The sequence below is a fragment of the Bactrocera dorsalis genome, chromosome 1, assembly GCF_023373825.1.
Source record: "Bactrocera dorsalis isolate Fly_Bdor chromosome 1, ASM2337382v1, whole genome shotgun sequence".
Taxonomy (NCBI): Eukaryota; Metazoa; Arthropoda; class Insecta; order Diptera; family Tephritidae; genus Bactrocera; species Bactrocera dorsalis.
The window spans coordinates 102,160,716-102,187,820 of record NC_064303.1 but is presented as its reverse complement, the minus strand read 5'-3'; the positions used below and the strand labels follow the sequence as shown (position 1 = coordinate 102,187,820).

Genomic DNA, 27,105 nt, shown 5'->3' with positions numbered 1-27,105 from the left:
ATATGAGTGGATTGTTGCCAGCTAAATATGCATATCTTTGTACAATTTGATCTGATATTGCATTCTATGCTTGATTGAGTGCAAATACGCAAACCGTTATAATTGAAAATTGTTGATTGCATTATGATAAAATGCTGGAGTAACCGAAGATTCACACATACATATGTATGTGTATATACGATTCTATATGATGCTTTAGCATGTAATATAAGTAAAAGCCAAGGATAACAGTTCTTTTAAGTAATTTTTAGGTTGCAAAAATGTTGCGCATTATATGCAGGTTGAACAAACATTGTCCAACCCAAGTTTTATGCTATTTTATATTGTTTTTTGTTTACTATTTTTCATTTTTGCAGACATTTGTGTGCACTTAGCGATTTTCAAAAGCGTAAACATTGCAAACTGGTAGCTTTATTATTGACAATGAGTTTTGTTTGTCCTTTGTGATAAGATATCAATAAGGTAATTATGTACATACACGCTTTTACTGTCTGAGCGAGTGCTGGCAAATAATATAAACAATTTATCAAAACAAGGTAATTCACTTTATCAATGGAAACATATTAAGCTCAATTTTTTTTTTAAGTTTTTTTTTTTTTAATTGTTGCTTAAAAGAACATTTGATACATTTTTTAATTTACGAGCAGCTCATTAAAATATAATTATCAAGCAATTTAAGAAGCGTGGTTTTAATTTTTTTTCAAAAACAACATTCAAGTAGGGCAGTTGTAAGGAAAGCTATATGCAATATTAGTCCGATCGGAACCAATTGTTGGGAGATTGAAGCGTTGTCTTGGAAAGTAATCTGTGCAAAATTTCGTGTAGGTAACTTGTCAAATAGAAAAGTTTTCCTTACAAGTACTTAATTTTGATCGTTCAGTTTGTATGGCAGCTATATGCTATAGTGGCCTGATATGAACAGTTCTTGCAGAGATTATGGCATTGCCTTAGATTATAATCTGTGCAAAATTTGGTGAATATATTTCGGCTAATAAAACGGTTTTCTCCACAAGGTCTTGCTTTTGATCCTTCATTTTGTATGGCAGCTATATGCTATAGCGGTCCGAACGGAATAATTTCTTTGCATATTGTAGCAATGATTTGGACAATAATCCATGCCAAATTTCGTGAAGATATCTCAACAAATAAAAAAGTATTCCACACAAGGACTTGATTTTGATCGTTCAGCTTGTATGGCAGCTATATGCTATAGTGGTTCGATCAGAACAATTTCTACAGTGATTGTAGCAATACCTTGGAAAATAATCCATGCCAAATTTCGTGGGGATATCTGGCGAAATAAAAAAGTGTTCCCTACAAGGTATGAATTTCGGTAGATCAGTTTGTATGAGAGCTGCATGACATAGTGTGCCGATATTTGTGGTTCTGGCAAATGAGGAGCTTCTTGGAAAGAAAAAATTGTTTGCAAATTTTCATATTTATATCTTAAAAATAGAGGAATTACTTCGTGTTTCTGCAGGCAGACTGATCTCTTATATACTATATATACTTCAAAGGTCGCTGACTTTTCCTGCTGGGTGTATAAAATTAAATATAGCCTGTTCAGAGCACACATAAAAAATTAAATTTAATTAAACTATTTTTTACTACATTTTTGATTTACAATAATTTTTTACTTACGGCCGCAACATTATTTCAACAGTGAATATGCTTACCTGCAATGAAATAAGAATAGAAAATGTTTTAATAAATGGTAAATGCAGATTTAATGAAAATAAATTCTATTTTTCAAAAATTTATTTAAATAATTATATAATAAGTTTAAAAAATAATACTTTATTTTTGTACAGTAAAACCTGCTTAAGTATCTCCACGCTTAAGAACCGAACCTGCATAAATAACCAACTATTTCGGGCTTAATATACGCAACGAGGCACTTAAACGGGCTCTCTTAAGTACCCAACCCATCTAAGTACCAAAAAAGCTGGGACTTTTCGTGAGACATTTAAGCGGGTTTTACTGTATGTGCATTTTATAATTAATTCAGCTTAATTCTAACTGTCACCTCATATGATTTTTATTTGTTTATAATTTCTTTTTCGCTTACTTATCAATTTTATTTACATAAAACTTAAGTACATCCGCATTTGAAGCTTGCACATATACTTAAGTAAATTTGTTTACTTTAACGAGTCTCACTTAACATGCCAAATTGACAGAGCGTCTTTAATAAATTACTATAAAATTAGAATTAGTTTGACTTTTGCGTAAATTAAATCTAAGTACCACAAAAGTCAATATCCAAACAGACACCTAGAAACCGACGGGTGTGCGTAATTCGCCATTTATGCGTTTCGAACACGCATACACACAGACATACGTACATAATTAATTAACGTAATCGGCGATTGCGCCCCGACAAAAGCACGTCCTTAACGATAAATAAAGTTGAAATAAATTTGGCGCTTGGCCAAAAGAAAATGCCAAATAATTTTGCACCAACGAACGCATACGGTGGCGAATGAGCTGTGGAACTTGGCGGTGGACATTAGCAAGCGATGAACTCGCTGAATTTGTTGCAATTCAAAGCAAAGCAATGTACTGTGGCTGGCAACCAGCAGATGAATGCAAACGCTATATATCTGAAGGCATACATACTTATGTGTGTATGCATAAGAAAGTGCAGCCACACAAACGGAAGCAAATGCATAGACCTACATTCATACGAAAATACATATAATTCTTATTTCTGAACATATAACTGTATAACTGCGTTGCATTCCTTGCACTCGCTGGCTGTTGTTGTTGCTTTTGCGCCCCTTATGCCATCATTTGATTGCCACCGTTAATTGAGTGGCAATGATTGGCTGTCACTCGGTGTTGAATGGCCCCACCAATGAACGCCCTTTGACAATACCTAAGACTACTTGTACGCTACTACGTAATTGGCAATCGCCGTGTTGTATAATCTTTGCAGGCAGGCAGATATCAGACGTCGGTGGTCGACAAGTCGCATAAACAGGCAGTGAGTGAGTAAAAGCAGCGCCAAAAGCTCAACAAGTTTACAAAGCATTTTTATGCCAACCAAATAAAGTCATATAGTTGTCAACACCAAGCGGTGGGTGGCGTGGCATACATTGTGGCTGCTGCTGTACAATTTTGGCTGGTGTCACAGCACATTAAAGAAATTTTCCTTTACAGCTGTCAGCTGCACAAAGCTGCACTTTTCAGAAAGAAATGAAAAATTGCTGAGGAAAAGTAAAAAAAAAAACTTAAAATTATATATATGTATATCGTCACCTGAAATGCAAAATAACGTAACAACATTTTCGGAAATTTACAGTGGCATGAATGAAAGACGAAATAAAATGGAACATGAGTGAAACAAAATTTTAATATTGGTTAAAACTGGTTTATATGTGACCGCAGAACCTGAAAATGTTGAACATATTTAATATTATGTATATAATTTGAAGTAGTGAAGCGTAATCAATAAGACACTCAATTTCGAATTTTTTGATGATACGTTATTTTGCATTTCAGGTGACGATATATACTATATTTAGTAATTTTCATTGCATATTATACAAATATATGTATATTCATGTTTTTATTGCTTAATTTTCTTAACAGCGTAGTTGACATATTGGTTCGAAAAACCACAGTAGAAATAGTGACTTACAGGTACGACTGACAATGAGTCAGGCAATCGAGAACATGCGCCCATAAAAGAACAATGTTGTCGACTAAATTATATGAAAAATGTATATCACGAGAATTTTAGGCAATTTGAATTGAAAATATTAAAAATGTTATTTTGTATTTGAGAAAACCGCTTTGCCATGTCTAAATTAAACTATCGTGAAACTTACGAATTTTTAGAATTTATATAAACTAAAAAATAGTTATTAATTATTTATGGATGTCTTCAATACTATCAATTTGTTTTATATTTAATTAAAAAAGAGTGGATTTTTATAAAAATATTCACTGAATGGCAAAAACTACTCGTGGTTGCTTTTTTTCTGCTCACATTACCATCGAGAGATATGTAGATGAGAAGCGGTCGCTGCAGAAGAGGCGCACTCAGCTTTTTCACGGATGGGCCGAAGCTTGGAGGGAAGGTCGGAGGCGGAGCTGTAAGGAACTCTAGTCAATCTTAGATTTAGGCTACCGAACTGTGTAGTATTTTTCAGGCAGAAGTGGATGCTATTGAGATGGCGGCATACTTACTACTTCGAAGTGCAGCCTCTTTCATAGAGATAAACAGTCACTTCGACAGCAGAGTGGCGATATAAACGCTGAGCTCGCTTACTGCCTATCCTTACTTGTAATAGCATCAAGCAACTTCATCATCAGACTTGTTTGATTGCCTAGTCATAAAGAAATCGCTGGAAACTGTAAAGCCGACTAGCCAGTGGGGACGCCCTTGCCCCGCTCACATTGAAATGCAACCGATTTAGATCTCACTTGGCATCTTGCGTTCCAGCCCTGCTCTAATGGACCTCTAGTGCGCTTGGCAGACGCTGGTCGACGACCCGCTCCTGTGCCCCTACTAGATCCTTTTGGCCTACTGTAAAACACAGGAGAGCTTCTGAACTACTTGCCCTTAGCAAAGTTAATCTTTCCGCAATAATAGGGGTTCTTATTGGACACTGACGGATGCAAGTTTTGAAAGTAGTGCGACGGAGGCACGGACTTTCTCCTCCATTGTCCAGCGCCTTTGCAAGATTGAGTATGAAATATCTTCGGCGAACCAGGCATAGCAGAAACTGGGATTAGTGATCGCAAGAAGTTTGTGATAAGCGCAAAGCGCTTTGCCTATTTGTATGGGCCTTAGATCTATTATATTATTAAGTAACACAACGGACCGAATTTCTAAGCCGTCTAAGGGAGATCCATGTTAGGCTCGACCTGCTGACCTAACACGGACCTGTGAAACCTGAGTGATCCAAGTAGACGTACTTTTTTCAATAGCCTTTTTTGGCAGCTCACGCGTGAGTCATGTCCAGCTGTCATGTTATTTTTGTTCAGCATTGTTTGGTATTTCTTCTTGGAAAGACTTACGCCTGAACAACGTTGCAAATCGTTTAACTTTATTACGAAAATTCACGTTCTATAAAATTCTAAGTGGATCTGACGTTTTCGAGCCACATTTTGTTCAGCTATGAGGTCCATTTTTGGCTCAATGGGTATGTAAACAAACAAAATTGTCGCCTGAAGAGATTCAAGAGCTGCCATTTCATACAGGATAACAGCGGTTTGGTGTGGTTTGTGGGAATCTTCAGTCTATATTTCTTCAAATATGACGCCGATGAGAACGTAATTGTCAATGGGGAACATATCGCGCCATGATAACCGATTTAGACTGCCGCTTTTCCCACCCATTGCATCAATCAATGGATTTATTAAGAGAACATTTCGATGAGTAGATAATTTCACGTTTGGGCCGGTCGATTGGCCACCAAGATAGTGTTATATTACACCGTTAAGACGTTTTCCTGTGGGGATGTGTAAAGTCTAAAGTCTATGCGAACAATGCAGCTTTCATTCTAGCCTTGGAGCAAAATATCACGCATGTCATTCGCTAGTTAACAGTCGAAATGCTCGAAAGAGTCATTGAAAATTAGACTCAACGGATGGACCATCTGAAACATAGCCGCGGCCAACATTTGAAAGAGATTATCTTCCAAAAATAAAGAATGTTCTTTGGGACTATAATAAACATTCCTCATTAGATTTGAAGTTTCATGTTTCTTTTTCTTAAATAGTGAACATCGAAGTGGATCACCCTTTACGTGAAATATGGTCAAGTGAATAGTATAGGCGATAAAAGTGAAATTAGGGGTACACATTTTCTCCTAAAGCGGCAAGAAAATATTTACTTGCTTCTTTGTACAGGCATATACTCAAAGCATGCAGATTTCAAAGAACTTAATTATTTTAGTAATCAGGTAAACAAAATTTAGAATTAATCAGTACAATTCTGAGATTTCAAATTGGATTCTTCGGCCACTGTTTCGGTAGAATCTCCAGCTAACATGGAATAACTTCAACAAAAATTTACCCCGAATTTATATTCAGCGCGTGCTGGCAATAAGTCAGCCAACCGAGTAATGAGAAATAGTTCCAACTTATTTAGTCTATGCACAAGCGATTTTCTATTTATTTATTGGCGGCCACCAACTTTTATGTATGACGCATTTTCATTTTAATTTTCTTACGTGAACTTTTCGGAATTGCTTTGGCATAATAATTGAGCTTCGTCGCGGCCATGTGTGAAAATGGCCGTCAGAGGTTAAGTGATCGTTAAAGAATTTCCATTTATGTTTATTTTGTGAATTTCTTTAGAAGTGTTGAAATTAAATGGCGTGCGCGAATGCTTTACGACGCCGTTGGTGGTCGAAATAATTAGACAGATGATGAGAATTATGTTGAGTCAGAGTGCAACGGGAATTCACGTTTCGAAAGTTGATTGATGTTTTGTTTGTCTGTTTTGGTTTTTAGTTGTGATATGTTGTGTTGATGACTGTGTACAATTTCATAGTAAATACGGGTGTAAGTAAGTGCATGTAATTGTGGTGAAATGTTTACATAATGTTGGAATAGTTACGGAAAATTGCAATTATAATAATTTTATTGTTGTAATGCACAAAAATGCAAGAAAACTATTGGAATTTTTTATTCTAAATTAAATACTTATACGATGATTGTTAAAGGGTTATATCCACTTGAATCATACACTGTCAGATTCGAGGATACCCTCTACGATATCGTACAAAGGGGATTAGGCCTGGCTAACATCAACCCCTTGAAGATCATCGTTCCGTTTACGCGACATAGGTCCCTGCCCGACCTCAGAAACCTTACTGTTGGCGACAAAGAGGTAGAGAAGTTTAATATGGTCAAATTTCTTGGTCCATTCTGCGGTGAAAGCACCACTAAAACATAAATGGTGTGCAATCTACTAGCACGTAGATCAGGCGGCCGCAAGCCGAGCATTGTGTGGTGGTTGTACACCATGATCGTGCGACTGATTATCACATATGGAGCGGTGGCTTGGCCTAATAAGCATCTCCGAATCTGTGTGTCGGATGCCATGCGCACATACCCTATGGCAGCACTTCGTAGTAATCGGTCAGGTGGCGAAACATACACTGCTTCAAATGAAAGCAGGAGGGTTTGGCAGAAGTAAGGTAAGGTAATAATAAAGTGACGAAATACCTTTGACTCTTCTTTCAAGGGACAGCATTACCAAAAGAGTAAACTTCACAAAAAAATTTAAAGTTAACTCTTTATAGATGTGCGAAGTTTTTCAAGCATATTCCAAGCAGATCTTTTTGCTTTAAGTCGGTGCCTAGAGATAAACCTTCAACGCGACTGAATAGTCTATCAGATCGTAATCGAGTGCGCATTATTTGGTTATAGCATCATATACCAACATGATAGGAACTGAACCCCCTTATTGCGGTTGGTCCTCATACCACAAAGAGCTGTCTCCTAAGGAGGAATGAGTAGTAGCGACAACTCCAAGGCATGCGCCATGCCACGTGGCTAATAGGTGGTTATAACCTTAGCAGATTTAAATATGTAATCAACCTCCCAAGAGACAAACGCCGGCTACTTGTCGCATTCTACACTGGCCATTGTAAGCTCAAGAATCACTTATATAACGTGGGCCTTCTTGTACAAATTGCCGGTTCTGCGACATGGAACTTGAAACTCCAGAACACCTGCTAATTGACTCCACAGCGGACTGCAGAACCAGCATAAAGGCCCGTGGATTCTTGTTTCCAAATAGAGATAGCACCTAGCAGTATATTGGAATTTATCAATACGCTGGGGCTAAGTGATTCGTTGTGACTTAGGAGAGAGTATAATAGACTATAGGTCGCGGTGCAAAGCTAATTAATTAATCAATCTATCTATTCACATATGTATGTATATTGAATGAGCATTCTTTTTTACTGAATGGGCATTAGGGTGGTTCAAAAACAAAATAAAAAGGGCTTTTTTGTCAAAAGCATCTATTCTTCAGAGTACCAAACGAAATAATTTTTTTTTTTAATCCACCCTAATGCACATATTCTTATATTGGGAAGTCCAAAATGGTAAATATTTGTTTATTTATTTATAAATAAAAAATAATAATAAGTTGAAGTTTGATAAGATTTACGAAAAGACTTTTTCGACTACCCAATATTTTCGAAAATTTGAACTCGATCCGGCAAATAATTCCAGAAATGAGCGTAATGGCTGTCAAAACTTTATACACGTCTTTTTTGAAACACTTTCGTGAAAAAATCGTTTTATAACTTTTCCGTAGAACCAGATATTGCGACATTCTTGTAGATCAACAATATTTTTTTTAGTTTCAGATTGTAAGAAAAGTTGTAATCGTGGGCAGTTTCACGGGCTAGTTTTTTGAGAAATTTTGAATATTTTTTATTTTTCTCCTATATTCTCGTAAATTTAGTAAATAAAAATAAAATAAAAAAAAATCATAAAACATAGTTCTAAAATAAATAAAAAAAAATCATAAAAAATACTGTCGCCCCCGGGTGGGCTCGAACCACCAACCTTTCGGTTAACAGCCGAACGCGCTAGCCAATTGCGCCACGGAGGCACTTGAAAAATGACGCGCTTAAGGGATATTCTATACGCTGCTATGCGAGCAGCAAAGGCGTGTGGGATGAGAAACCGCACAGTGGCAACAATAGCAACAAATGGAGCGCAATTATGCAATAATCGTAGACAAAATTATATTATTAGACTATGTCTATTTGCTTTTTTCCGCTATAATTGTTGCTGTTTTTCACTATTGTTGGAAAACACTTGCTGTTTAGTAGTGTTGCGATTATAAAATGTGCGATGTGCCGTATCACAGCTGAAAAAACAGGTGATAGCTAGTGGTGGAATAACAGGGGCACAGCAAAATGCTAAAGGCTGCAAGAGCAAATTGATAAAGAACACAATTTTAGCGCCATATACGTACATATACGGTGTATGCATATACGCATCACACACGCACATACATATGTGTGAATAGCAGCTGATAAGCGATGGCGGGCGCTGGAGATGTGATTACAATTGTTGTATGTGTGTGTATGTGTGTTTCACTATCATTGTTGACACTTTTTTATTTAAACGTGCTTTTGTGCCGCCCAAGCATTTTTTATTTCCATATGGAGGAGCGAGCACCTTATCGCAACGCGCGATTAAAGGGTGTCTGGCGCAATGGCGATCAGTTAAAAATCAAGCAAGGCGGTGTGTGTGTATATAATGTATGTGTATGTGTGTATATATGTTTGCATGTATGTATGTATGTATCTATTTATGTACGTGTATATGTATGTACCGTAAGTGCTACCGTGTTATCACGTATAAAGAAAATTATTTGTTTTGGTGTATGGAAATAGTTCAGCAACAACAAGAACAACAAAAGCGTCAACATTTTCCAACACTACAACTACAAGAACAACTGCAAATTCAAAGCGTTATCATCAGGAGTACACAGACAAGTACACATTACAAAGCAAATAGTTTTGTTGTTGTTGTACTTACCTAACGAAATCTTTGACAAAACAATAAACGGTAAATAGACCGCGATCGCTGAGCACCACATCGGGCTTTAGCACGGGCAAGTAGCAAACAAAATGACTGCTCGAAGGATTGCTGCTGCCGCCGCTGCTGTTGTTGTTGCCCGGCGCATGCTGTTGCTGCTGTTGTTGTTGACGTTGTGGCAAGAGCAATTGTTGTTGTTGGTTTTGTTGTGCTTGCTGTTGCTGTGGTGTTTGCCAGCAATCTACCACAGCCGATGTTGTTGTTGCAATTGCAACAACATTACCATCAACAACATCGATTGGCGTGCAATATGACTGTTGCTGTGAGGATTGTTGTTGCTCATGTTGTTGTTGTTGATGGTGGTGGTTGTGTATGTGGTTAGTGTGGCGTGTTGTTGCTGTGATTGTGGCTGCAGTTGCGCTCGTTGCAATAACAGCAGTTGCTGCAGTGGTGTTCATGTTGGCATGCTGTTCGCAAGTGTTTATTGTTGTGGTTGTTGTGATTGTGGCACGTTGTTGCGTGTCTGGTGCCGATTTAGTTGTGGTGGTGTCGTCGCCCAACGGTGTGGACATTGTGCAGCAACATAATTAAGGCGTGCATGTGTGCGTGTTTTGGGTACCGCAGTGCTTTTGCGCATGTGTGTGTGCAGTTTAGAAAAAAAAACACTGCAGATTATTTTTTTTTTAGTTTCCTCAATAAAGTTGCTACGTTTTCCCTTTTTCTTAGTAATTTTTTTCTTGTTGTTTGTTTATTTTTTTGTTTTTGTGTTTTTCGCTTTTGTCGCAGTTATTTCCTTGTCAGTCTTAATTCAACTGCAATGCTGTTTCATTAAATTACATACTTACTTCTTCTTTTTTTTTGATACAACATTTATGCAAACAAAAGTAACTCTTCTGCGCAATCGCAAAGAATGTTCAGTGTTTCGTATGTATAAAGCCGAATATTTTATAAAATTATAAGAATGAATTTTTTTACTGTTAACAGGTAGAAGGTACACAAACACGACAACAAAAGTAATATTTAACACAGCATGCGAGTACTTGTTTAGACCAATAGCTTCTAACAACATAAATGGCAGCCAATACTTGCTAGTCACCAATATTAATAAGCATATACTTAAGTTATACATATATTACTTAACATTAGCTAACGGGGTCAGTTATCATCGCTAATAGCTTCGTAATTCAAGCCTGTTTATCTAAGTGTCTGTATCTTTCATAATATGTTGGCATATAAGTGGGAAAACAAATTATATTTTTTTCAGATATGTTTTCAAATAAAATATTTTTGTTTTTTATAAATTATTCATGTTTTTTCTTAAAAAAAAATTCAAATTTTTTTCTTAAAAAAAAAAAATCAAAATTTTTTTCTTAAAAAAAAAATCAAAATTTTTTACTTAAAAAAAAATTCAAATTTTTTTTTCCAAAAATTTTCAAATTTTTATTTTTCCAAAAAAAAAATTTTCCAAAAATGTTTCAAATTAAAAAAAAAAATTTAAACATACATATACATTTTGCATACATAAGAATATAATTTTATATATAGCATAACAATAATTACAATTCTATTTACACATGAAAGCATACTTTCAGGAGAATTGGAAAGTTTGGAAAAAGCAGGTAAATTTTTCGTCTAAGATACTAAAAACTAAAAACAATATATTGATGAAAAAAGTAAAAGCAATACAACCCTTTTTGGGGTAAAATAGAGTAATCATACCAATAATTTTAATTGTAGGATGAAAATTCGAAATTAAAAGGAAATTAATCACTTACAATGCACGAAAAATGCGAACAAGCAAAATGCGGTTAAAATCATTCGTACAGATCGTACCGTATCAACTTTGTCCATTTAAGAAGACCCATATGAAAATTTTCCCAGGCATATCTTTCAGAAGATTATATTTGCCATAAAAACCCAGAAGGATACGACGGAAACGCCAAATTTAAATCATAACTCACGAATTAGTCCCTTAGTTTGTGATGCTCATTTGTCGAACAGCATATAGTTGCCTTACAAACTGACAAATCAAAATGAAGATGACTATGTATTATGCTGGGTTGCTTTCGCAGAATTCATCCCTGCAGTCACCAGCTTCGAGTGGAACAGCCTCCTAGGAGTATCAACTACGTCGTCGACATAAAACAATACGCCAACCAGACTTCGGACGCAACAAACTTCAGTGAATGGCGTACTTGGAGTCAAAAAACCTCCGACTGGAGACGAAGACCTCGAGCTGCCGCGAGAATTGAAAGTGACTTTTACGTAGCTTCGTTCTTGTTACTGTAGCAGGTTAACTCCTACTTATCCAGAATCGACCCTGGCATATAAAATATATGTCCAATGTGCAACGAATCTCCGCATGACATTAACCACCTCTTTGCATGCTTTGCTAACCCTACACATTTGACACCCCTCTCCCTATGGTCCGATCAACGTAGAAACAGAACTTTTCCTAGACTTATCATTGGATGACCTTGATCCTAACGGAGATTAGGTACCCGTTAAAATAACAACAATAAAAAAGATCTTTTTCCTTATTAAGGAACCTTATTTTGACTCGACCAAATCAATTTCATACCCTTCAAAGTAATCCCTATCTTATAAAATGCACTTTTGCTAACGGTTTATCGTCCCTCTCCGGTACAGCCTTTAAAATCTTTATAGATTTTATCTCTTTAATCTTGATCCACTCAATCTTTTGAATTTGTTGAATAGCCAGAAGTTGCTCCAAGCAAAAAAAAAAAAGATGGTGAAGAACCAATGCAGTATGGCACGTTCATTTGAGCGATTTTGGGCACCAATAAAGATTCAATGCGTTTAGGACAAAAAACAATATTTAAAATGGTTTGGGTTGAGCCAAAATATATACAAACTCTATTTACCAAGTCTCTAATTGTCAATTGACGATTTCTAAGCACCAAATCTTTAATTTTTTGAACGTGGCAATCGGTCTAGACTGCGATCCGTCTTAAAGGCGTTCTCGGCCCGCGTTGAACTAGCTCCTATCAATGTTTTTTGTGCCATAGTTTGATCTTCGAAGTTCTTTAGCGACATTTTCAACGTGTCCGCACAAGAATATTCATTTCGCAAACAAGATTTGATGCAAGAAAACTATAAGGATTTCATAAATTCAAAAACCATTAAATTTTACAATGGGTCTTGAAAGAAAGAAGCGTCAAAGCGCTATGAAATACCATACTTGTATTTTGGCAGTTTGGGTGCAAAACGGAAGCATTCCGCACCAATAATTACCGTGTAATATCCCAGTAACTTCTTGGCTTGTACCAGTATTTTTCAAGAAATCAATAAATTTAAAAAAATCAAGAAGGGGTTCCGGTAAAGAAGTAATATTTAATTTTTTCCGCTTACAATATTATAATCTAAAAAGTGCATAGCTTTTTTTTCAATTTGAAGCATGAAAAGTTTAAGACGACGACATATTCTCACCACTATGAAAAACACGACAGCTTTTTCTATTTCCTCCAGCCATGTTCCAAGCTCCACACTTTTTGTCAACATATCATCACATGCAACAATAGAGCGTTATATGAAACCATACTAATTCATTAGGACAACAATAAGATGGATGTGTAGAAAGTAATACTGTTGGCGTTGCATACATGAGAGAACTGTCAACCGAAGAGCGACCGATGTGCTGACAGTCATTAAAATGCGCTGCAGTCAACGCAATGTTCCAACGATGTTGATGTTGGCATAATCGTGCCATTTCACCAAGGGTACATATGTACAGTATGAGCAAATATATGAAATGTAGTATGTAGCATATGTGACAGTGCAGCGTTGCCTTCAACAGTTTGTCAGTCAGTGAAAACACCGTTATAATTTAAGGTGTAAATTGTCGCACTACAAAATTTGCTGGGAACAAATGACAATAATAGCAACAAAGCTGGCTAAATTAAAAATAAAAGCATTATCTGCCACAATATATACATACATATGTACATATGTAAATACAATCAAAACTTATAGGAACTTTTCTGTTGCAAGAAATAATATAAAATCTTCATAAATAAAAGAACTATATAAAAAAGGAAACTATAAATGAAACAAAAAAACAGAAAATATATGCAAATGTCACAGGGTGTAGATTTTTATATATGTACATTAGGGTGAGCCCAAAAAAAATTGAGTTTTTGTGTTTTTTCTTTGCATTTAAGCTTTTTGTTAATAATATACCGTAAATTATAAAAAAAAAAATAAAATTAAATTATTTGATAATTAAATTTTTAGATTTTTTCCTTTTCAAAGTTTTAAGTTTTTAAATTTTAAGAATCTCACTATGGTATATTTTTTAAGGAATTTATGCTTTACAAGAATCTGCTTTGTTTTTAAGGAAAACAGATTTGTTAATATGTAAAAAGGCCCATACCATATCAAAACCTGGGATATTTTTTATTTGCGAATTTTAATCGATGAATTTGTTTAGTTTACTTTTGACGCAATCTAATATACTCGTACATATTTATGAGAAATTATTTAATTTAACCCATTACCCAATAATATGAAATTTAAATGAGAATTTTTTCCCAAAAAATATCCCTGAAGGGAAATTTCCATGAATTGATTATTTTACTTTTGATACACCCTAATATACATATTTATGAGAAATTATTTAATTAAACCCATACATTTTGGCTCACCCATACTTAATAATATGCAATTTAAATGAAAATTTTTTTCCAGAAAAATTTCCCTTTAGGGATATTTTTTCATTTGCATATTTTAACCCATGAATTTGATATGTTTACTTTTGGCACATTTTTATGAAATATTTTTTTCATTAAATCCATAATTTTTGGCGCACCCTAATATACGTACATATAGAAACAGATTATATTACATACATATATCTGCGCATATCACTTCGAGCTTATTTTGTTGATAAGTTGCGATGAATGTCATCGCTAAGGACAACACAAATAAAAATGAATATATAAAGGACAAAGGAAATACATATATAAAGGACAAGCATAGTTTAGCATTCCAAGTAAAACTCGGCATGTTTAACGATTTTTATCATACAGTGTGTCCATATTTGTAAAGGAAATATTTTTGGTAATAATTTTGAATGTTATGCAAGCAGTTTTAAGTAAAAAAAATAAATAAAATAAAAGTAAACTAAAAAAAATATATAAAAAAATTATTAAATTTAACAAAAAAAATTGAAAAAAAAAATTAAAATTACAATTAAAATCAAAATAAACTGAAATTAAAATAAATGAAAAATAATATAAAAACTAAAAAAAATATTAAAAAAAATGTATTTGCAAAAACATTCAACAAAATAAAAATTTCATTCTGTATGGCAACCTTGTTCACCATATTTAATTCTTCTGCATTTATATTGCACACATATGTATGTATATGTAAATATTTTGCTATATTTGCTTGAGCTTCCACTTAAACGTTGCGTGCCAACTGGAAAATGACAAATGGCAAACTAGGTCAATGCAATTTTCCGTTGCATTTTCCGCACGAGTGAAGGAAAAATAAAAACGACGACGCTAGCAATCCTTCACAACACTTTGTTGTAGTGTGTTTGTGTGCAGTGTGAGGAAATAATGATGGATATGATTATTTTTAAATTGAAGACCTTTATGCACGAAGGAGTATTGACAAGATGAATGCTCAATCAAATAAAATGTTTGTTGTTTTTTATTATTACGTGTATATTAATTTCCTTTCTGAACTTCCTGTTTGCACTGCAGAACAGCAAAGATGAATAGAGGATATGATAAAGATTGTGTTCTGTAAGTTTTTGCACAAAGAAGGAAGTCTTTAAGTTCCGCAGGATGTGGAAAAAAAATATATTACATAAAAAAGCTTCGTTTTACTCAATGAAAACAATGAAATTTTTAACATATTCATGTAAATTTTTTAAGCTTCGATCTCCTGATGATACTTTGCATCAATTAAGCTGGGAAGTTCAGTGCGAACTTGTTCCTTAGCTTGCGAGATATCGCTCTGAAATTTGGCACATGTGCTTTTCTCACCAAAAAGCTGCTCATTTGTCGGAACGACCGATATCGGACCACTATAGCATATAGCTGCCATACAAACTTAACGGTGAAAATCATATTATTGTATGAAAAACTTGTTTATTTAACGAGATATCGTGTCGAAATTTGATATGAGATATTGATTAAGGCAAGGCTACAATATCTGAAAAACTTGTCCACATCGGACTACTATATCATATAGCTGCCATACAAACGGAATGCTCGGAAGGGTATTCCAGCTTGGATAAAACTGAAGTTAACATTTTTCTTGCAAAACATCAAAAACAGCTTTGAATACGCCACAAATTGTTTATAGGCTAAAATGTCAATTGTATTTGCATATATGCGCATATACCCAGATATGTAGTTATGAATAGAAGCGCAAAACTGTAAATGAATGGTGGTAGTGTGCCAATAGAAACGAGTCCTTGAGCAGGATTCACTTGTACCAGCTTAAGCCTTGAGCGGCACAATTCAGGCGCTGAAGCGTAGAAGTGTTAAATTGCATAAATAAAAGATGTGCCAAGCCACACAGCCGCAACAGCCGCGGCAACAGCGCATAAGCGCGATAGCATCAGCTGACATGATTGCCACAAGCCACAAAGCAATAAAAAATAAAAATATACTGCAAGTCGGGCAACCGCACTATGCAAAACCGACCGAAGCCTGTGACGCACTGCCCTAACGAGCGGCAGCCACTTCAGCAATGCTTAGGTGTCGGGCAGAGCCACCTGCCACACGTGCAAAATGAAAAAAAAAATGTTTAAGAACATAAAGGGGGCAATAAAAGCAACTAAGAAAATATGTAATGAAGAGCACAAAGAATACAAGTTGTGGCAGGCACATATGCGCCATATAATAGCAATCGACTACTTGGCAACTTGCTGCAATGAATAAGACATGCATGCCACACACGCATACAAACACACATATGCATGCATGCATTAGCGAATATGTTGCGCTTATTATACGCAGCGAATTTTATGCGATTCTCGTTCGGTGCACGCGCACGTGCCAAACAACAACTATGCGCCCTATATAAGCGTGCAAATGCCTTGGCTTGTGTTGTTGGGCGCGTTGAGTTTAGTTTAGTGCGTTTTTAGAGAATTTCGTGCAACCTTGACCTGAAAACGTACTTGTATCTCAAGTTTTGCCTTGTCATCTAGCAGCAACTGAGTTACATACATATGTGTGTATTTGAGTGTTCATGCTTGTATGCATAAATACATACATATGTATACGATATGTGCGAGCGCGCATAGCAAATGATATGCTACAACTAACGGGTGATTTTTTTGAGGTTAGGATTTTCATGCATTAGTATTTGACAGATCACGTGGGATTTCAGACATGGTGTCAAAGAGAAAGATGCTCAGTATGCTTTGACATTTCATCATGAATAGACTTACTAACGAGCAACGCTTGCAAATCATTGAATTTTATTACCAAAATCAGTGTTCGGTTCGAAATGTGTTTCGCGACAAATTTTGTTCAGCGATGAGGCTCATTTCTGGTTGAATGGCTACGTAAATAAGCAAAATTGCCGCATTTGGGGTGAAGAGCAACCAGAAGCCGTTCAAGAACTGCCCATGCATCCCGAAAAATGCACTGTTTGGTGTGGTTTGTACGCTGGTGGAATCATTGGACCGTATTTTTTCAAAGATGCTGTTGGACGCAACGTTACGGTGAATGGCGATCGCTATCGTTCGATGCTAACAAACTTTTTGTTGCCAAAATGGAAGAACTGAACTTGGTTGACATGTGGTTTCAACAAGATGGCGCTACATGCCACACAGCTCGCGATTCTATGGCCATTTTGAGGGAAAACTTCGGACAACAATTCATCTCAAGAAATGGACCCGTAAGTTGGCCACCAAGATCATGCGATTTAACGCCTTTAGACTATTTTTTTTTTTTTGTGGGGCTACGTCAAGTCTAAAGTCTACAGAAATAAGCCAGCAACTATTCCAGCTTTGGAAGACAACATTTCCGAAGAAATTCGGGCTATTCCGGCCGAAATGCTCGAAAAAGTTGCCCAAAATTGGACTTTCCGAATGGACCACCTAAGACGCAGCCGCGGTCAACATTTAAATGAAATTATCTTCAAAAAGTAAATGTCATGAACCAATCTAACGTTTCAAATAAAGAACCGATGAGATTTTGCAAATTTTATGCGTTTTTTTTAAAAAAAAAGTTATCAAGCTCTTAAAAAATCACCCTTTACAAGTATTCAGTCATCCAAACGTCAGATGTTTAAGTGACGAATGTCTTTTAATGTGATAATATAGTGTTGTAAGGCTTCAAAGCGCGCCATAAGATAAATACTTGGTGGATTTAAATGGGTGCTGTCGCTGCTGCTGGTCTCAGCAACATAATACGTATGTACATAAATAACATATAAAACAACAAAAAAAAAACTTTAACTGCGATTGCACCGGAGCTTTGGTAGAATACCCTTAACAAATAAAAATGTTTTCATATAAGAACTTGATTTTTTTTGTTCAGTTTGTATGACAGCTATATGATATAGTGAACCGATCTTGAAAAATTATTTAGATATTGTAGAGTTGCTTTGGAAAATAATTTACGTCGAATTTCGCAAAGATATCTTGTCAAACAAAAAAGTTTTCCATACAAGAACTTGATTTTTATCGAACAGTTTGTATGGCAGGTATATGTTATAGTCTTTCGATCCGAACAATTTCTTCAGATCTTGTAGCGCTATGTTGGAAAATCATCTATGCCAAAATTCGTTAAGATATCTTATCAAACAAAAAAGTTTTCCATACAAGAACTTGATTTTCATCATACAGTTTGTATGGCAGCTATATGCTAGAGTGAAAATCACCGATTTCGACAAATAAGCAGCTGCTTGAATAGAAAAGCACTTGTGCAAAATAGCGCAGCGATATCGCAAGAAGAGAGACTTATTCGCGTATATGACTAAATCAACTCAGACTCGCCATTCTGATTATTTAAATATATTTTTCTAGGATCTCTGACGATTTCCTGTGGGTGTTACAAGCTTCGTGGCAAACTTAATATAACTATACTCCATTCAGGGTATAAAAAACACTCCGCAGTTCAAAACCACCCAAGTGTCTGCCTAAAGTTTCCCATCGCAAGCTGCACATACGCATTTTCTACTCACTACTTGTGTTGCTACATTCTCAGTGTTCAGTGAGTGCGCGCTTTATCAGAAAACTGTTGAGGGAAAATGATTTTCCGAATGCCTGTCACGTATTGCTTGAGTTTTTGGGCGCCAAAACACTATGGCGACAGCGTCTATGGCGGCGTCCAACAGCGTGGCGGTGTCTTTCTGGCATTAACAGTGGGAAACAGCAGCTGTTATTGTTTTTGTAACGGACACCAGTCAACTATAATATGTTTGTACATATATATGTACTATAATGTCGCGTCCATTTCAACCTTTGAGCTTCAGCTGGAATGTGAATTAGATTTCCATTAAGTATCACGTATTTGAAGCAACAGCATATATTCGATCGTAAATAAATCGCAAATACATTTTCGGTGACTCGTAATGTTTTATGTTTTTGATGGTATATATATGTATATAATCATCCGCTATACACCATTGCCAAAGTCGTACCTCATGCATATATTGAGAATTGACTACTGTCAACTATTGGACTGCCTGAAAGCAGCAATCATCAGTTATGGAGAGACTATGGGTCTAAAACTGGTTTCGAACTGGTGATCTTTAAAGCTTTGAGCTCATAGTCGCTTAGTCTAAAATGTTTAGAATGAGGCGTAGAATATTTCCCGGATACGTAATTTTATAGAAAAAAATCGATCCAGTCTAATGTACATACATATGTATGTATGTATGCAATTTTATACATATGTATATCATACAACGGATTTCAGCTTCATTTACAGCGAATTCTAATGAAAGTATAATAAGTCTGTCTTTCGATGACATAATTAGAAAATTATATCGACGTAAGCGATATTATTAACCTAACGGTTTTCGTTCAATTAAAAATATTTGGAGATTAGATCACTTCATTTAATTGCTATTAGCTTTGACATCATAAATGTAACGCTTCATCAGACACTCACTCACAGTCGCTAGAGTTTACACAAAAAATAATCTACTACAAAAAAAAATATTTTCCGTGTATAGATTTCAATGACACTTTTATATACCGTATGCGATATGGATATGGATACCCCACCACTTACATATAAAATTTATTTAGTGAAATGCCAAAATCTGCAGAACGAAGCTTTGACTTGCAAAAATTGATTGTTCAGGATTATTTAAATGAACTGAGGTACGGCAAAATGATAGAAAAATATTTTTGGAACAAGCCCACAATCCTGAAAGTGATCAAAAGTTACAAAAGAAAAAGTGGACCGGAGAACGTAACACAATCAGGCCGCCCAAGCGCAACTACTGCTCGCGGAGGGACTAAAATGATCAGAGAAATGAAGAAAAAAACCGATTATTTCAGCTCGATTTACTCAGCAGAGTCTTCAGATCAATGTTTCTGAGCGATTAATAGTTAGCGCTAAATCAGAAAAGATAGTTATTCCGGCCACTACAAGCTTAAAAAGCCCTTAATCAGCCAAAATAATTTGAAACCACAATTGGAGTTTCCCAAAAAGAATTATCAAAAGCCGCCAAGTTCTTTAGAAAAAAAACAATTTGGAGAGATGAGAGCAGATTTTAGTTCAACAATATGAAAGTTTGGCGAAAGAGTCATAAAGATCGGGGGTAGAAATGTTTTAGTTTGGGGCTGCTTTAGTTACAGTGGTCTGTCAAATCAGGTAATGGTCGAAGGCAAAGTGATGATCGAAATCTACGTAGAGATGCTGAGTAGAGCCTGTAGCGCAAAAAATGGGTTCAGAAGACCTGCGGAATAAAGAAACCAAACACAAAAGTTGGGTTTTTCGATCAAACATCGATAGAGCTCCTATCATGACCTGCCCGAAGACCTGACTTAAAGCATAATGAGAATTTATGCAACATTTGATTAATAAGCTCGACCGATCTTCCGTGGATTAGCCCTAACCTTCAAAAGCAGCTTGGTGTATAAATTTGACAGCTGTCGGATCATTAATTTGTCAATTACAACATTTTGAGTGAATCCACTTTTGTTATTGTGAAAAAATGCATGAAAGAGAATTTCGAATTCGAACGAATACTTGGATAGGAGACAGCTCTGAGCAAAGTGGCTGTCTAGGGAGCTCAATTTTGACCAAAAATAACGACGAGTTTTTGATTCGCAGCAGAATTTGAAGACGTTCAAGCGTAATAAACACGAGTTTTTACGTCGATACGTAACAATGGATGAAACATGACTCCATTATTTGACACCAAAGTCCAATTGACAGTCATCCGAATGGGATGCACACGTTGAACCCGTTTCAAAGCGTGGAAAAACGCATCAAGGCAAGGTTAAGGCATCTGCATTTTGGGATTTACATAGAGTAATTTTTATTGACTATTACATAGCGTTATCGGACCGTTTGAAGGACGAAAAAGCGTCGCATTTCAAGAAAAAAAAGATCTGTTTCACTCAGGCAATGCACCGTATCCCCAGTCAGTGAAAATGATGGCAAAAATCCATGAATTGGTGTTTGAATTGCTTCCACATCTACTGTATTCTACAGAACTGGACCCCAGCGACTGTTTTCTGTTCTCAAATCTCAAAAGAATGCACGCTGGGAAGAAATTTCCGTGGGATGAAGAGGCCGTTCCTGAGACCTATTTTGAAGAAAGGGCCAATGCAACCATAAAAGGTATCAAAAAGTTGGGAGCATCGCTGTGTTCTGTATTCACCCTTGAAGTGAACTTTGTTGAAGAAAAAATAAAGAATTTTGTCAATAAAAAAAATGTGTTTTACTGCAGTAGGCCGAGGACTTTTCAAATGACCTGTTACACTAAGTGCGCCGCTTAAAGTTTCACAACACCGTTATAAGTTTTCCGCACTCATAAGTGTTGACGTGATGAGTAGCTACTACACGACAATCAAACTGAGTTGATACGCCTCTCCCTCGCAGGAGAAACTTCATACAATTATGTAAGTATATACAATGTTCCCTCATATTTATGAAGGATGTAGTGTAATGTGAGTTATGCCAAGAAAAAAAACATGTTGCTGGTAAAACAAAAAATGGCAACATCAAAAAGCACGTTTACAAAGAGCTTAGAAACTTTTAAAGAGTTTGAGACTTAAAAGCTAACTGAAAAGAAACTTGCTTAAGTTAACTGCTTGATTTTAGTACAGTCAAGCGAAAAAAAACAGTTAGCAAGTATGCAAAGTGTTTGGGTTTTGATACAACATTTGTAAGTCATACTGTTTATAAGTGGGTCAATATTCATGTGGATGCAAAGTTGGGAATAAATAAGAAATAAGTAATGTTCGTAGGTAGTGGAAGAAAGTGTGGAGCGTACATTAGAGGAGGAAACGTGCTGTCGGTGAGAGGTTGTTGTAATATGTAAAAGTGATACTTTACATATTCATAGCAGTTGAGGAATATATTTATTTGGAACTTTTTCAAAAATATATGTATATAAATAAATGACGTCATCACAATAGCGCAGTGGCAGCATGGAAAGTTTATCATACGCCGTGTCAGCTCTTGGTTTACGCTTTCAACTATCAGGCTAGCAATTTATGAACACGTCAAATGTTGGCAAGCGCTTTTGTTCTCAAGCCACGACTCAGCGGAATATGTTGCGCCTTTCTTTCTTTGAAATTTGCGCTTTATTCTCACACTTTAACCTTTCTGGTTGGCGCTGCGCGATTTGCGTGACAAAAGCTGTTTTGTTTCTTCTATTTTTTTTTGCTGCGTTTGAACACTCAGTTTCGGGTATCAAAAATGTGGCATGCTTACACAAAAGATTGCCACAGCAGAAACTATTTTTGGCAAGTGCCCGAGGCAATGTTATGCTAAACAATGACGTGTAGCTTCGTATTTGTTGTGTGTGTGTGTTTTGGGTTAATTTACATTTTTGTGTGCAGCAGATATTTGTAGAGGAGGAAATAAGTATTTAGTAAAATTGTTTTTTTGTTTTTTGGCATATTTTTATATAGTTTAAAGATAGTTCATTGAAAGTTCGTTTGTGTATAACAATATATCTGACGGCTGTTTCTCTGTCAGCATAATTTAGTAATTCGAGAACTAGATACCATCGCAGCACTAAGTAAACTTATACTTATATACGAGGGTTACCACTTATTTGGCGGGATTTAGCAACCCTTGTGTTGCAATTTGGCACATCACAACTTTATCGTAGAGTTGAACATATTTTATGTTATAGATAATCATAACATTCTGATAAACGAGCACCATTTTTGTTACTACAGTAACTTAAAATATTCTCCTCAGCCAGAAAATGAAATTAATTTGCTATATTAAGGACCAGTGTTTCGTTCGAAGTTGTAGAGACCTCAATCAGAGTGGCATAACATTCGGACCGTAGGAGCGCTATCTGTTGTTTACAGTAACTTAAAATATTCTTATTGGCCATAAAATGAAATTAAATTGCTACATCAAGGGCCAGTTTTTATCGATGAATTTAATTGAAGTCATAGAAACCTCAATCAGAGTGGCACAGGAGCGTCATTTGTGTTGTTTACAGTAACTTAAAATATTCATATCGGCCAGAAAATGGAATTAAATAGCTCCATCACGATTTTTGGTACCAGTGTTTATTAATGATATGATCGAAGTCGTTGATATCCCAACTAGAGTGGCAGAATGGCTTCGACAATTGGTTCAAACACATTCGAAAGTGTGTAGATCTCAAGGAAGAATATTTTGAAAAACGATAAAGAGATGTTTGATAATAATAATCTATTTTCTTTATCAGGTGAAGGCTATAAAACCTTTGGGTTTTTTAGTTCTATTTTACATATTACTTGTATTAGAAATTTTTTTTTGTCCCGCTTTGATCTTCTGGTCACAGAAAATAAGGTTCTTCGCAGACTTGGAATCTGTTGAAGTTTATTTCCACCTTTTTCATAAAAACTAAAACTATTCTTTTGCAGATCTTTACAACATAGGAACCACTTTTAAATATAAAAAATGCTAAAACAATGGATACGAAGTAAGTAAATAAAACGAATTTTGTTTTCATGTTTTCAGTAAATTTTATCAAGTATGCTTAAAATTCAAAAAAAAAAAAAAAAAAAAAAAAAAATTTTTTTTAAATATATGTACATATAAAATATAATATACAGAATTTGGTTGAGAAGAAATTTATAACGACTTTTTCCATGCAACACAATATATTTACATATTAAACAAATCAGTTCTGTTATAGATATGAAAGATACCTCGAAAAAATACGGTTATAACGGTAGGATGTGTAAAAAAAATAAAAATTAGTTTGTAGTCATTGTTCTCAATAACTGGATTTATAACAACGTCTAACAGGCAGGAGTACGCAGGGGCACAATTTAATTCACTTAACGCTAAGCTAAGACCTAGTGTGTTCATTTCATTTTTAGGGGGTATTCTAGTCTAAAAAAATTTAAATATTTTTACATATTTCTATGGTTTAGTTAAACATAGATATCGCCTCCGAAGGATTTTTGAAAATTCAAATTATTTTTAAAGTTGTAGCGTGTTTGGTTTGAACGTAACGTAAAGCTTTTAATATGTTTTACTTAAAACCACTTTTTGCGTTGCGATTGCGCAAGTTCGAAACAGTCAATTTTTGGTGCCAATATGCTTTAAATATCACACTAACATTTGAAACAACAAGAACTGTTATTTTCTAATTTCTTATATTTAATATAAAATCGAGAAAGTTTACAATTAGTGAAAAATTTAACATTATTTTTGAGCAGTCGGAATTTTATATTAGAAAAAGTTTGTATAGTCAAAAATTTCTATTTGTTTTCTTATCGATTTCCGAAAAAAAGTTTGTAAGGTCAAAAAATTCAATTCCTTTTCTTATCAAGTTCCAGAGTTCGACCATCTAGACTAGTATACCCCCTTGAGATTTTTGTTTAAAAACATAATAATACGAAACGAAAATGAATTTTGCTCAAATAAGAAAGCATACTTTCAAATTACATTACCTTTTTATAAAAATATTCCCGTTATTGAATGCAATTTCTAAGTTGCTTTTGTTTTCCATAAATGTTGTTTTTGTTTTATTGGCAACAGCAGATGATCTAGACGTCGTAAAAACTAAACGAAGTAACGCTCGAAGACGAAATTTGAGATTTCAATAAAATTTCAAATAAAATCAAAGAATTTCGACGTTGCGACGTAGGATTATAGGTGGCGATAAGCGACGAAATGTGTTGGCGGCGCTGACAGAGCGCTTGACGAATCAATTTAAGGTTGACAGCCTGACAGAGCGCTTGTCGAAATAATTTAGAGCTGTGTCGAAGATGTTGCACTATCAAACAGTTAGTTAACTGTGTTCATTTACTTTATTTATGTTTTTTGTTTGGAGGCACTAAACGGTTGGCTTGATTGGTTAAACGCTTGGGCGGTTTGTAGGGACTTCAGCGGCGCTGCTTTGTGCTCGTTAATGTAGTTGGGGTGAACAATGACGGAGCTGTCGGCAAGTATGAGACACAGTAAGATACAGTCACACTCGATAGACCTAAAATAAAGTATGCTTGCGTTGGTGTGCGGGAAGTAAACGAAGTAGATTTGCGACCAGCTTTGGGGGTAATGCGTAGGCGCTGCTTTCCAGCTTTGTGTGCGCTTTAAATGCGTAGTGTTAGTTTTCGATTTTATAGCTTTGAAGAGCTCGCTTAACTTCGCTTTGGCATCAGGAGCGCGATGGTTTGTTAGCACAATAAACTAGTGGGTGGGTATGCGCTTCGTAAAATGCTTGATTTTGGTGGTATTACGAAGTATTGCTAAATTATTTCCACTGTCTTGGGTTTGTTCTCGTGTAGAGCGCTTTATTTGTGGCACACTTTTACGAGCACTTGATGTGCGATTTAATTTTTATGTGGCGTGAAATTTACCGCCCACCTAGTAGTTTACTTTGACGTTTTATTTGGAAAATATTTTGTGTGTGTTTCTAGGTGTTTCTAGCACTTTCACTTCTTTGAAATTTATTGTAGGTTTTTTTTTATTATTTTTTCCTCACTTTTTCAGGTTTTATTAGGTTTTTTTATTTATTATTATTTTTATTTTTATGTGTTATTTTTTTGTTTTCTATTTATTATTTGTTTTTTTTTTCACTTTTTAGATTTTATTATAATTTTTATTTGTTTATTTTTATTTATTATTAATTTATATTTTTTTATTTTTAATTTTTTTTTGTAATAAATATTTGCTGTCCCAATTAATTTCACCTTTTTTTATTGAATTTTGTTTATATTAAATATAAAAAATATTTTTTAATTTCGAAATTAATTTTTAGTGACTTTTTACACTAACAACTCTGCTTAGGACAGCGCTCTAATATAATTTTTTATATTATAACCAAAATTTTTTGTTATATAACTCAATTTCGTTAAATCGCTTTTGTGTTACTTTCTCATTACTTTATCAACATTTACCTTTTTATTGCTTTTTGCAATATTTACAGCTTTTACATTTACTGCGCGCTTAGCAACAAATTAATTGCTGATTATTTTTAAATTATTTTTTGGTTTTTTGTACTCTGATTTTTGCTTCGCATTCGCTTTTTATTATCTTTTTCCAACTCGCTCGTCGTTTAATTTTTTATTTCGTGCGTTCGTGCGTATTTTCTGCGTATTTTTTCTTGAGATTTTTAAACTTTTATTGCTTTTATGAATATTTCGCTGCCTTTCTTGCTTTCACGCAGCACTATAATTTTCTACACAATTTTTATTTGTTGCGATTTTCCTCTGTTTTCAATGCCCCGTATATATACACTGCTTATATTTTACACGTTTACCGACGTTTATTTCGTAATTTGTGTTTGCTTCCTGAAGTTTTGCGTATTTTATTGATTGCAGTGGTGTTTCCTCTTTTTTTATTTTATTTGCGTAGTATACGAGAAAAAAGCGCGGTATTTTCTTTTGTATATAAATTAAATTGAATATTTTTTACTTTTTTACAATTTATATATTATTATTTTTATTTTATATATATTTAATTTGCAAAACTTTGCTTCTAATATTAATAAATTTGTGTATTTTGGTTGCTTGTTGGTGGATAGTATGAAGCCAAAGTGTATATTGACAGGCCGAGCGACGAGCGTAGCTTCTCAGCGTAGAGGTTGAGAGTCGTAGTGGTGGCCAAAGCAGAATACGCTTTGCAGTGCTGCCACTTTTCCGTGCGCTGTCACAAAAATTTTCTTTTTTCCCATGCGCTAACAACGCTCTGCTGTACAATAAATGTAAATATGTATGTATAACGGCACTCTTGCTGGCTGTTCGTCTCATTTGTTGGCTTGCTACGTTCTGGTGTGTTTTTGTGCAGCCAAAATGGCTACTCACTGAAAAAGCGTTTTCATTGAGGAACACTGAGGCACGACGACGACGACGACGACTTCCACAACACCGATGACGGCGGCCATGAGACGGCGACTAGTCTCGTTTCGACTATTTTGCATGCCAAATTGTATGAGGGAGGGTGT

At 35.2% G+C, this 27,105-nt stretch overlaps 2 protein-coding genes and 1 non-coding gene across 12 annotated transcripts in view; all 3 read right to left on the bottom strand.

Moving 5' to 3' along the window:
* Nucleotides 1–27,105, bottom strand: part of LOC105231143 (protein bunched, class 2/F/G isoform) — a 255,003-nt gene that overhangs the window by 119,588 nt on the left and 108,310 nt on the right. The gene's annotated exons all lie outside the window — the stretch shown is intronic.
* Nucleotides 593–26,601, bottom strand: LOC109579894 (myb-like protein Q). 2 transcript variants are annotated; one of them, XR_007423240.1, is made up of 2 exons: nt 24,611–26,601; nt 593–1,676 (listed from the first exon to the last, which is right to left on the bottom strand). XR_007423240.1 is itself a non-coding variant. In XM_049460364.1 (2 exons), exon 2 carries the CDS (start codon nt 10,095–10,097, stop codon nt 9,522–9,524), a length of 576 nt encoding a protein of 191 aa, XP_049316321.1. In that variant the 5' UTR covers nt 10,098–10,337; nt 24,611–25,647. The 2 variants fall into 2 exon arrangements, 1 of the variants encoding a protein (XP_049316321.1); XM_049460364.1 differs by lacking the exon at nt 593–1,676 and adding an exon at nt 9,522–10,337 and having other exon boundaries at nt 24,611–25,647.
* Trnan-guu (transfer RNA asparagine (anticodon GUU)) lies at nt 8,514–8,587 on the bottom strand. Its single transcript has one exon. It is a non-coding gene; the product is annotated as a tRNA-Asn (tRNA).

What these genes read in the sequence shown, in the direction of transcription:
- LOC109579894 (XM_049460364.1), bottom strand. Translation starts at nt 10,097, where the DNA reads ATGTCCACACCGTTGGGCGACGACACCACCACAACTAAATCGGCACCA.